Below are 12,819 nucleotides of genomic sequence, written 5' to 3' on the forward strand. Positions count from 1 at the left end.
TCCCTCTGGTATAGGATCCCAATGTTCCTGAACCCCACAAATTGGACAAAATTGGATTTAACGTAACTAGACTTAACTTATCAAGCTTACATTCTATTACAAGTAAAGTTATGTATTTTACTTTGGAAAAGAAAGTATCCATTCTGGATATTGCATATTTCAGAATAGGTCCTATCACTGTGAAAAAGCAGATCATTTAATATGAAACTGAAGGTGCATTTGTCATTGTCATCCTTATCATGGAAAACAGCAAAAAGCTCCCTGAGCATAATAAATCAGCTGAAGTTATACATCAAGAATTGATCTACTATGAATAATTAGCTGCTGCAACTAGTCTCCCACTAATGGTGTTAGAAAGCATTAAGTGTAGCTTTCATTGTGATCACGGGAGTGTTAAACATAAATTCACACATAGTAACATGTAGATGTGGTGCGGGAGCAGCAAAAACATAAGACTACACAAAGGCCTTGCTCTCTGACTGCCTGGTAACCGCCTAACAACTGGGGGGGGGGGAATCAAACAGCTGTCGAAATAGAAATAGAAAATTGAAAGCTATCATGCAAAGTCGGAGCTATCCAATGAGAATTTAAACCATCTCTTGAGTGGCTTTATATGCAAAATACAGCCATTTATAATACAAATATGTTATCCTGGAAATGAAACTGTGTACGGGCCAACTTATATGTTCTGTATTTTCTTGCATGGAAAGCACTTCTGTCTGGGAAATACTGTGTCTGGGAAATTGTATATGATGAGGCCAAATGGAGACATTTACGTATGAAAACAGGCTAAGAAACCATGATTGGATGCAGGCTAAAGATAAAAAAAGCCCCCAAAACCTGCTGAAATGGCATAAATGTATATTCAGAGGTCTAAGTCGAAGAGGCTGTAATCCTATGCACACTTATCTAAGTTCCATTAGATTCAGTGCAAGTTACTTCCAAGCAGGCATGCCTAGAATTGTACTGTAAAGCAAGGGTTTAAATCATTGGCCTGTGATCACTTTGTCATATTTGAAGTTTTGCCTATACCCCTTTGCCTAGAAAAAGGTTGCTAGTAACAATTAGATCACCATATACTTCTGCAATCATCAGAAGTCTTTTATGTCTCAGTAACAATACAGCATTGTGAAAAGGTAAGTAAGTAGAGATGCACAGCAATTTGCAAAGCCGGTTGTGACCTGGAAAAAAACGTCATCTCCTTCCTCCTAATTTACCCTTTACCAGCAGAAAGACAAGGCGGTATTTGGATTCTAGCACATAACTATTTTTCAAGCTTTAAAACTTTTTTTTTTTTAAACAGCCTACTGCTCACTAACTACTACTGATGTGAAGTTGATTCCTAGTGGAACTAAAATGATCATTTAAACAGATGGCATGGCAAGAGACCAAGAGACAGCCTGGATCAAAACCTTGCACCCTGTTAACTGACAGCACAGCATATCTTTGAGAGACAACCTCCTCCTAGACATTTTCATTAGTGCTGGATAAACCTCAGAAGGATCAGAAAGTCTGTATGGATTAGTAGCCCCAATACAGGATGCTTCGTCACAGTGAATTTGAACTGTTTATTAACGAAAACACAGATAGAACATTCGTTCCCTTCCCCTTGTTGCTGAAAACCGCCAGAATGATTGAAATTTGCACATACCAATCTGCGAATTTCCCTCTCACACTCTCTCTTAATCCTGGTAATCTCTTCTTGGTGAAGGTGATATACACTCCGTATCTCTGCTGCTTTGATTTTGTCAGCTTGCACGACCACAGATAAAGCTTCTTCCACTTGTTTTTTAGCCCCCTTAAGCTCCAAAATTTCCTGTTGCATTTTGGTTTTCTCACCCTCAAATCCCTTCTTGGCCTCCTCCTTTGCTTCGCAGAAGAGCATCGTCTTAACCTTATCAGGCGTCCCATCCCGGACAACATTGAGTAAGGCCTGAAGTCTCTGAATTTCATTATCTTTGATTTTTATGACTCTAAGAAGCTCAGCTTCATGCTGTCTTAAAAGTCCCTCGCGAACAGCTTGGAGCTCCTTCATTTTTTCTTCATGAAGTTTAGCCTTGAGCTCCGTTACAGTCACTGTGTTTTTGTGCTGTTCGTGTTCTTTGATCAGCTTCACTTCCTGATTTTTCTCCCTCTCCAATTTGCTGACCTAGAAGAAAAAGAAAGTATCACACGGTATGTTTAAGATGGATTTTATAACCTAGCATAAATGTTGGAGGACATATTTAAGACAGCTGTTGGGAAATCAGCAAGTGTTTTTTCATTATCACCAATTAAGGGTTAAAAAGAGATGCAAGATTAAATGAGTGAGTTTGTCTGGGGGTTTTTCTCCCTATTAGCAACATCAGCTATGCAGGGTGGGGGCCACAAGCTAGATCAGAACCATGGTGCATGGGAAGGAGGGGTTAATCCTGTCCCCCATGTTATAATCCCACCGAAAGCTAGAGTTGCTCATAGTCCTGACAATGCAGCATGTCAGGGGTGGGTAAGGAAAGATGGAGTCCTCCCATTACAAGTTTCTCCACCCCTCTGAAAAACTCCATCTCCTACTGAATCCTGGGCTCATTTCCCATTGGACACTGGGCACACTGGGTGTACTGGGAAGATGTAGACAAAGGGAGGGAAGGAAAATACCTCCCTTTCTCTTCTACAGTGACTTACACATTAAAATTAGGGCCCGTCCATATCTTGGCTTAATATGGATTCTTTGTGCCTTCTTTAATTTCCTCTCGTCCATGTGGTATTCACCTCCAACTACTGCCCCCCTTCTAAAAATCTTGAGATCCCAATATGCAATTAATGTAGCTCTCCTTTTCAGATTTCCAAGGCATAGAAAATCCCTGGATTTAGTGAGCAGACAGTGTGGGACAACAGTAGTTGGAAGAGAACACTGCATGGACGATGGGGAATTAAAGGGGGCCCTTTATTGCACTAATAAACTTTAATAAGGACAGGAATATTCACAATACCAAAGTTTCTCAACAGCCATCTGCATGCTTCTCCTTGATGATACACAATTACCATGTCTAAAAGTTGGTTGCATGCATTGTATTTTTGCACTTTTTGGTAACGTGCTAATGCATACACAGGAGTGTCGACACAGATAGGCCTGACAATAATTCAAACCAACCAACGCACACACCCATTTAAATTAGCTGACAAAAGCAGTTTTGGTATGGCTGGATTAGCTCTCCTTCTCAAAAGTTTTAAAATAATTCACTGATCTTCTTGCCTGCCTGCCTACCCTTTATAGTGAAAGCAAAACAACTAGAGTCTGTCTGAACCAACCTCCTGCCAATTTCTAATGCAAAAGTCAGAGACTCAGCTCATTTCAGGTTTCACGTAAGCACAAGTTTTGCACTGGTCTTTTAACTTTTGCACTGAATGCTTTTTTTGAGTTCTTCAAGGCAACAATTCCAGCTAAAAGCATCGCCCGCTGGCAAAAGTAAGACACTTGTGAGTTTAGCACAGTTTTGAAAAGCAAAGACTGTCAATGAGCTTGCCCCATTTTCCACTTCAGTGCCCCATTACTTAACAGGGGCCATGTTACTTGGCTCTTAGATACTCTGCTATTATTACACAACTGATCCAACAGACATTGTTCCAGTTACTTCCAGGGCTCCTTCATTCAGCATTCATCCTAACTGGGTTGCACAAAACTTACTCGGTGGTTAGACTCTGTCCAGTTGCACTGAACATTCATCCTGATTTGCTTACAGGGTTCTTACATGTCTTCCTGTTAATCATTCATTAATCCCACATTATTCATTCATCCCACATTTTTTGGCATGTTTCTCTATCACTTTCCTAACTTCAAAAGGTTGGGGGGATTGGTTTTTTTTGTTATTAAACAAAAGAGTGGATTGATTGAACTAGGGCAACAAAGTGTTTTATTCCACTTTGATTGCACAAGCCTAAATTTCCAGTATGCGCTTAAATCCTTCCCACAAAATAGGGGGAGTCTGGAGGCACCTCCAGTTACTAAAGGGGTTTTACTAAATGGGGTCTTAATATTGTAAAGGGTCATTCAGGTATCACAACTTATAGCAGTTTTTTTACTGACTGAATCCCCCGTCCTCCCTGTTAAATCTGGATTAAGCGTGTGTAGGGGGGTATGGCCTGGCATTTTGATGACAATGATGTTGTGTGGATGATACAAAAAAAAAAGCTGCATGTATGAGGAGCACCTACCCACAGGAAACACAACAGCAGCTTGCTGGGTGGGGTGCAGCAGCTAAACTAGCCTTCCAGACGGTGGCTCACTGGGAGGGCAAGATGGCGGGGAGCCTGGCATGGTGGAAACACACTCACAGAGCCAATCTAGTACGTTTGCACCACATTGACCTCCCCGTCCCTTTGAGCCTTTATCTTCTCCTTTCTGCTAAGCAACAGGGACCAACCTGCTAGGAAGCTAGTGCCATGGCTCCAGCCGTGCCCCCCCGCAACTGCTTCTCAAGATTCACCATCTGTAAATGATACCCATCAGGAAGCCCCTTAAAATTAACATGTTATAAATTTTCTTAGCTACCAAATTAAATTTAAAAATCCCTAAACAATTTTCAGAGTAGTGGTGCAGCAATAAAATCTTCCAACCCCTTTGCAAAGCTAAGCAGGGTCCGGTATGGTTTCAAACTGGATGGGAGACTGTGTTTTGAGATTCCTGCATTGCACAGGGTTGGACTAGACTACCCTAGGTATTCCCTCTATGATTCTAAAACAGCTTTGTGCTTGCTCAGTGGTTTTTAAAATGTTAATTAAGCAGCGTTGGAAGTAAAGAATAAATAAAAATGTCCTGCCTGGACAGTACACAAACATACACTTTTGAACAATATACAAATGGCCTTCTTTTAATGATGTCTTCCCAGGAATGAAGCTGCTGCTGTACAAGTGATTCAATAATGCAATACTTCCGGGCTTGTTTTCCGACGTGTGATTTACACAAGAATTTTGGAGTAACACTAAATCTCCTAATTAGAAATGAATTACAAAGAGATGCCATCCATTTAGAACCCTCGGCTGCAATTGCTTGTCTGCAGCTGATATTAGCAACATGCTGGCCACGTCTAACATTAGCATACTGCTTATATTTCATTACCGACTGCTTAGTTTGCAGTGCTTAGTTTGCAGTGTTGCCTGGGATGGATTGGTAACATCAAATAAAATCAATACTAAAGTCTGGACTGGCTTGCATTTGTGGGTTATAACTATCATACCTGGAATGAAGCTTTTAAAAATCGTATGGTCTTATATAGAAGAAACAGTAGAAATGTGTGTGTGTGTGTGTGTGTGTGTACAGTATACACACATCTATGATTCTATGAATGACCTGAGTGCCTAGATAGGATAATGTGGAAATATGTGGTCCTTAAGGCCTGTTAGCCAGTGCAGTTGGCTCAATATTAGCTCAATAGCTGGCATCCATCTGTCTCTGGAGACAATGGAGGAGTGTCTCTTTGGAGTTGAAGTCAAAGTGTTACAGCGACTGTTGTGGCTGTAGAGACCAATACAGCAGAGACATGTTTTGTTGCAGCTGGCACAGATGAAGGCATCCATTTGTGCTACTGCAAATGTGCCATGGCTAAATATGGCCTCACTTATTCCAGCCAAAATTAAATACATAAATTTAAAGAAACCCAAGGGTTGTAGCCATCATTAGCCTTACTCTGAGTAGATCCTTTGAAATTAATGAACATGACTAGCTTGGGTTCATTCATATCAGTGGGAGACCCATATAGAAAAGTATTTATTTTTATATTACCTTATATAAAATTATGAGTCTTATTCAACACTGTTGTTCTGCTAGCGCAACCAGTTGCACCATGCAATTTCCCCCTCCACGCCTCTCCCATGAAGACCCCCTCATCATCAAAATCTGCTCCAGAGGATTGAGGGGCCCTTCAGAGAAGATTTTTAGGGTGCACAGAGAAAAATTTGATGGTACACAAGGAGAGGATAGGGGTGGCCCATTCCACAAACAGAACTCCATGCACAAACCTATCTATTTTTATATTGTTTTATTTGGATTACGTTAGAATAACTTGGGATATTTACTTACAGCTACTAGTAAGCATAAACTTTCACAGCCATATATTTCTGTCTATCCCACATTTATGTAATTCAATTTATAGTTTAACATTTAAATAATCAACGTATCTGAATTTAAGCACATTAAGAGCCATTTAGTGGGACGCGGGTGGCGCTGTGGGTTAAAGCCTCAGCGCCTAGGATTTGCCGATCAAAAGGTCGGCGGTTCGAATCCACGTGGTGGGGTGCGCTCCCGTTGCTCGGTCCCAGCGCCTGCCAACCTAGCAGTTTGAAAGCACCCTCAGGTGCAAGTAGATAAATAGGGACCGCTTACTAGCGGGAAGGTAAACGGCGTTCCGTGTGCTGCGCTGGCTCGCCAGATGCAGCTTGTCACGCTGGCCACGTGACCCGGAAGTGTCTCCGGACAGCGCTGGCTCCCGGCCTATAGAGTGAGATGAGCGCACAACCCTAGAGTCTGGCAAGACTGGCCCGTACGGGCAGGGGTACCTTTACCTTTACCTTAAGAGCCATTTATGTAACATTGCCTGTGACATCTGTTCATCATCAGTACCGTTCTCCAGTAGTGTCAACATAAAATTCAGCAGATTCACCCTGAGTAGTACTTAATTGGCTGCAACCCTGTTTCCAAGCAAAACGAAGTGTAGACAAAATATAATTTGTCTTCAGATTTGGTAGATTACTCTAAAAGCCAATGCAGGCTCCAGCTGTCACCCACACAGTAACCAAAGATTAATTTAATTTTCGCATTAAAAAGCTAGATTGTGCTCAAAAGAAATTGCCGGATCAGCTTGTTTAATGTGTACTGCATATGGATTTATGCCATCGTCCCCCACCCCTTCTTGGCAGTTTTGCTTCTTAGTGTATGGTACATGCTGACAATACAGCTGCTTTTGCCTCCATAGGGGACCAATTAGAGAAGTCTCTAAATAATGCATCAAAACCCGCATTCGTATGAAGACAAGATCTAAAACAACCTTCAGGCTTCATTCCACAAGAGTATATTAAGAGGAGGACCCTTGTTTAATGTTTGCAGCATCTTCTTTTTTCATGATCAACTCCTCAATTTACAGATCCAAGGCTTATGTTCCATTGCAAAGAAGGACCTAATCTATTAATACACATGCTATCTTTCAGAAGTGCATTTACTTATTAAAACACACATCTGTACTGTGATGAAGTGTACCAAATTGCATGGTGCGGTGTGTTTTTTCCTGGCACAGGAAAAGAGCTATGGGATGGCTTTGCCTCCTGATTCACCATCACATTGTAAGTGGGCATGTTTAGGAAACAGGATGGCTTTTGTTTTGATTAGCAGTGGTGGGGGGGGGGAAGATGCACACCTTACTCTTTTCTTGCTGGAGTTCTATTTGAATATCTGTTAGTTTTGCCCTGAGCTCTTCATTAGCAGCTTGCAAAGCAGCTAAGGCATCCGGTCTTTCTCCTTTAGCTCGAAAGCTGGCACCCTTCTTTGACATCGTGAGACGGCGTGGCAAGAGGGGCAGAATCCCAAGCAGAGAGGACCTCCTGCTCTCGCCTATTCCTTGATTCTGCTCCACGACATTTTCTTATTCATCTGCAAAATAAGAGAAAGATCAACAGTTGGGAGTCCCATCATTAGTCTGCGGAAAATACAAGGTGTTTCAGCTGGAGAGGGACCAAAGCACATAAGAAAGAAGCCCCTTTTAAGGGATTGTGCGTCTTCTATTTACTTCCTTATTGGTAGCAATACATCTTCTCCTAGAGCAGCCTTTCTCAACCTGGGGGTCCCCAGATGTTGTTGGACTACAACTCCCATCACCTAGCTAGCAAGGCCAGAGCTCAGGGATGATGGGAGTTGTAGTCCAACAACATCTGGGGACCCACAGGTTGAGAATTGCTGTCCTAGAGCAACTTTGCAGATTCTTCCTTAGCCACTCATCATCATTTCATCCTAGGGTGGAGCTACATCACCTAACATAAAACCTGACAAAATTCAAAGACTAGTTCAATAAAAACACAGCATCAATTACATATCAAGTGGGTGATAAAATACATGCTGGTTCAAAACCTCAGCCCCTTCCCCAAAGACTGGGAGGAATAGCTTCAACTGCCAATGAAAGGTCAGCAATTTCAGCTTTTGTGTGTTTTAGAAAACATGGTGGCACCACATAGAAGGTCCAACCATACATTAGACTTTTTGAAGTACCATATGAGATACTCTAAAGAGCCATTGCAGTTATTTGGTGAAGTGCAAGCTGCCCTCTTCATCCCTATTCTGGTATGTTTCTTAATTGGTGGAGTGGGAAAGCTTATCTGCCCATTTCCGAGCACAATTCAAAGTGTTGGTGCTGACCATTAAAGCCCTAAAAGCCCAGTATACCTGAAGGAGCAACTCCACCCCCATCGTTCAGCCCAGACACTGAGGTCCAGTGCCAAGGGCCTTCTGGCGGTTCCCTCATTGCAAGAAGTGAAGCTACAGGTAACCAGGCAGAGGGTCTTCTCCATAGTGGCACCCACCCTGTAGAACACCCTCCCATCAGATGTCAAGGAAATAAACAACTATCTGTCTTTTAGAAGACCTCTGAAGGCAGCCCTGTTTAGGGAAGTTTTTAATGTTTGATGTTTTATCGCTTTTTGTTATTATTAATTCTGTTGGGAGCCGCCCAGAGTGGCTGGGGGAACCCAGCCAGATGGGTGGGGTATAAATTATTATTATTATTATTATTATTATTCCTTTTAAAATATATTGTCATCATCAACCTTCCCTCCAAAGAGCTCAACACACTTATCTGCCTCTCCATTTGATTCTCACAACAATCCTGTGAGGTAATTTACTCTGAGAGATAGTGACTGGCCCAAGGTCACCCACTGGGCTTCATGGCTGAGTGGGAATTTGAATCCTGTTGTCCCAGGTCCTTGTCCAACACTAACTCGTATGGAAAATGAATAGAAAAATGAACTGCGGAATGAGTTTGGGGATGCAGCAGAATGTCTGTGCGAATGCTTCATGACAACCCCAAATCATTATCCCCTTTCCCACCCCAGCAAGATGACATCTCATCACCTCACCACTGGCCAGCCATTCAAAGCCTCTGGGAGTGACTCCATAAAATATCTGACCACCTGGTAATAAAGAGTAGGAGATACAGGCTTGCTTCTCTGCACACCCACATTCTCCCAAATCACATATCAAGCCATATGATAACGTACGAGTTATGTGAATTACTGCAATATTGGTTGGTGCATTAGCTGTGATTTTTTTTCAAAAATACATGCACATTATTGATTTCTCATCAGCTTATGACAGGCTAGATTTAAACCATTGATTTAAATCAAGGCAATTTAAATCATTGATTAAAAGTATTTAATTCACCAGTGGGGAAAAGCTGTTTAAAATAACTAACTCAAATCAAGCCTATATTTATTGAACAAATGTGCATACTAATCAGTTGTGATAACAATTAAAACTGAGTTGTTTATAGGCGAAATTGTGCCTTTACAGTACTTTCTCTGATGATACAGCCCTTAAGCCACTTTCACTATAACAGGCATACCTGTTCACAAAGGAGCATTTGTGAAACTAAGCATATCTGTTTGGCTCTCTCTGTGATACATATGCAGGACAGGGAGTATGAGTATTTAAGACGAAATACTTTTCCAGAAGCAAGGACTGTTAGTTAGGACACATCTGCACTATACATTTAAAGCAGTATCATACCACTTTAAACCGTCATGACATCTCCCCAAGAATCCTGGGAACTGTAGTTTGTTAAGGGTGCTGTGAGTTGTTAAAATGACCTTTATGCTCCTCACAGAGCTACAATTCCTGGGTGGTTTAGTAGTCATTTCCTCTTCCCAGGGAATTCTGCCAAGGTGAATGTCTCCTTCACTTTTTGAAGGACAATCATCATGCCATTTTCATTTCTCAAGAACATCAAAACATCCATTACACTCATGTTTGCAATTGCTAGCTTTATCCAATAAAGTTTCATCAAGACCATTCTTGCAGAAGCACGGTCGGTAAGAAAGACACAAAGAACTGGAAAATGGTGGGATGACCTCCAGTGGTCTTCAAGTTTATGAGAATTTCAGGAATGAAAATAGAGTTTTTACTTTATGAGTTGCAATTCCACATGGACCACACTGAAAGGCTTTCTTCTTTCTAACCCAGCTGCTATTTACCTTGCCTTCTGATGGGAAGAAAATCCCTCTGCTGCACAAGCTGTCAGCAAAACACCAGCATGTGACCGGATTCCTTTCTCATGGCCACTAATTACACTTCAGGGTTTTTTTTTTAATAGAGGGAACACTCTTCAATTCATAGCAACATAAAGGATGCCGGGAAAGGCCATTCAGAATGTCAGATTATATCCAGCCATGATGATCCATTAATAGGTCAGAGAGATGCGGCTTCCTTCTGTGCTGTTTAATTGCATGTCCCAGCTGAAATCTCTAGACTCCTGTGTTCTTCCTTGAAAAAGCAAAGCAAAAGAAAACAAAGCACATGTTACAAAATTTGCACAGAATAACTCAATTGCACTCAGTGTCTGCTTTCCTTGCACACATTTGAAATGGTATTGGTTGGAACATTCCCCTTTTCCTAAACAATGTTTGGCCCTGCTTATGGGCTTCCCAAAGGCATCTGGCTGGCTACTCTTGGAATCAGGATGCAGGATTAGATAGTCTGATCAAGCACCTTTGCTTCCCTCCTTTGTGGAGGAAAAAGAGGGGCAAGTGGTGGAGATTTATGATGTCACAATCTCTTAATGTACCACTGCTCAAGTAATGCAGGGATGATAGGGGCACAGAAACAAGCAAGCAGGCAGGCATTGCTTGTTAAAAAGCAGCATCAGTCTAACATCCTGAAATGCAAAACTAGCTCTTCAGTAGCCAAATCAACACGGTTACAACACTTCACCCACACACTGTCGCTCAGGCTGGAGAAATTGCTGACAGCCTCGTCTGCCCTCAAAATGCATCCCAGGTGCTTGACAATTCGAATAGGATGAGGTCATCTGCTGCCCATCAACTGATATTCAGTGCCCATCACTGGGAAATACCAGGCTGTGACAAACTTTAGAGAGAAAGCATGACTCTCAGTGGTATTTAAAGGACAAGTTGCCCCTTGACTTGCCAAGCATGCTGACATTTTTATACATATGCTTCCTGTTACAATGGTACCTCTGGTTAAGAACTTAATTCGTTCCGGAGGTCCGTTCTTAACCTGAAACTGTTCTTAACCTGAGGTACCACTTTAGCTAATGGGGCCTCCTGCTTCCACCACGGCGCCATTTCTGTTCTCATCTTGAAGCAAAGTTCTTAACCCGAGGTACTATTTCTGGGTTAGCAGAGTCTGTAACCTGAAGCATCGGTAACCCGAGGTACCACTGTATCTTGTTTCCTCCATAGAGATGATGCAATTAAACCAAAACAAAGGAGATTCTGACTAAACATTCAGAAAAAACTTTCTTTTTTCCCTTTATTCATTTTCCATTTTCCATATTACATCTATACAAGTCATACCTTAGTCTTACACAGACTTCCCGACTTATCTTCCATTGACATCCTATTTCATATTCTTAGTTTTCTACATCTCCTTATATCGTTCGGGAAAAACTTTCTGACAGTAAGAGCTGTTCGGCAGTGAAATGGACTCTTACGAGAGGTGGTGGGCTCTCCTTCCTTGAAGATTTTTAAGCAGAGGTTGGATGGCCATTTGTCATGTATGATCAAGTTGAAATTCCTGCACTGCAGGGGGTCGGGTCCCTTCCATCTTCAAGATTCTATGAGTCTATGATTCTATATGAAAAACTGGGTTTCTCCCCAGAACCACAATGAGAAATGTGCTTTTCCAGGTTCCTGGGAATATGAATTTTAGACTTGGATTAGAATGGATAATATTGTAATGAGAAGGCCTGGGGCTCCTTGGAATAAGACAATGGATGTAAAATAAGCTTTGCAGGGGTAGAGTTTAATGTTCAGGTTCTTGTCTTCTCTACAACCATGAGCAGGGTCTTGTTTGTGCTGCCAGGATTCTCCTTGTCCTTTCAGTCTAGTGTTAAGTCCTGGGATAGACTGACCTGCTATTAAACCATGGCTTTCTGAAACACTGGCTTGGACCAATGAATGGATGCCTTACAAACATTACAGATGCTTTCCTGAAAAAGCCAGGCCCTGAATTTTCAACCTATGCAGGAAGGCTTAACCACTGTCAAGAAAAAAACTGACCATAAGATATACAATGATGTGCATTCCAGGTGCATCCCGATGAGCACAGAACGCAGGAAACCCAATACCTAATAATCCCCCATTGTTTAATGCTTGAAAGCTTCTGGCCTGGAGAACATGTGAATGCGAATTTGTTATACTCAATAAAGACGAACGTAAAATGGATTTCTTTTCCTGCCTGTTCATACCGGCACACACAATTACAATGACAAGAAAGTCAATGTTAAGAGGGTATTATGAAGCTGAGAAACATGTTAACTGTATAATGAGATTTTCCACTAAGGAAATTGGCTTCTCCTATCATTCGCTAAGCAGCATGCCTGGCTGGTGAGTGGGTGGAGGGGTGGACTCCTACAAAAAGATTAATATGGAACTCTTTAATTAAGCCTTTTGCAAAGGAATTGAATATAATGAGAGAATACATGGATATCACCATGTACAATACCTGCTGATGTATAATAATTAATATAATATAATATAATATAATATAATATAATATAATATAATATAATAATATAACAGTGATCTAAGACTGCATGCATTGGGCTTCTACAATTTTTCTTTTTC

At 41.5% G+C, this 12,819-nt stretch overlaps 1 protein-coding gene across 25 annotated transcripts in view; it reads right to left on the minus strand.

Annotated features, from left to right (window-relative positions):
* The window catches only part of JAKMIP3 (Janus kinase and microtubule interacting protein 3), an 87,721-nt gene that overhangs the window by 40,376 nt on the left and 34,526 nt on the right, over positions 1-12,819 (minus strand). For 24 of the 25 annotated variants that reach the window (XM_053388840.1, XM_053388837.1, XM_053388841.1 and 21 more), the window contains 3 exons: positions 10,207-10,495; positions 7,386-7,618; positions 1,652-2,149 (listed from right to left, as the gene is read on the minus strand). In XM_053388840.1, coding sequence (XP_053244815.1) covers positions 1,652-2,149; positions 7,386-7,520 — 633 coding nt within the window. In that variant the 5' untranslated portion in view covers positions 7,521-7,618; positions 10,207-10,495. Of the gene's footprint in view, positions 1-1,651; positions 2,150-7,385; positions 7,619-10,206; positions 10,496-12,819 lie in introns of those variants that run through there. The other variant, XM_053388847.1, reaches the window with a different exon arrangement.

The sequence above is a fragment of the Podarcis raffonei genome, chromosome 5, assembly GCF_027172205.1.
Source record: "Podarcis raffonei isolate rPodRaf1 chromosome 5, rPodRaf1.pri, whole genome shotgun sequence".
In the NCBI taxonomy this organism is placed as follows: domain Eukaryota; kingdom Metazoa; phylum Chordata; class Lepidosauria; order Squamata; family Lacertidae; genus Podarcis; species Podarcis raffonei.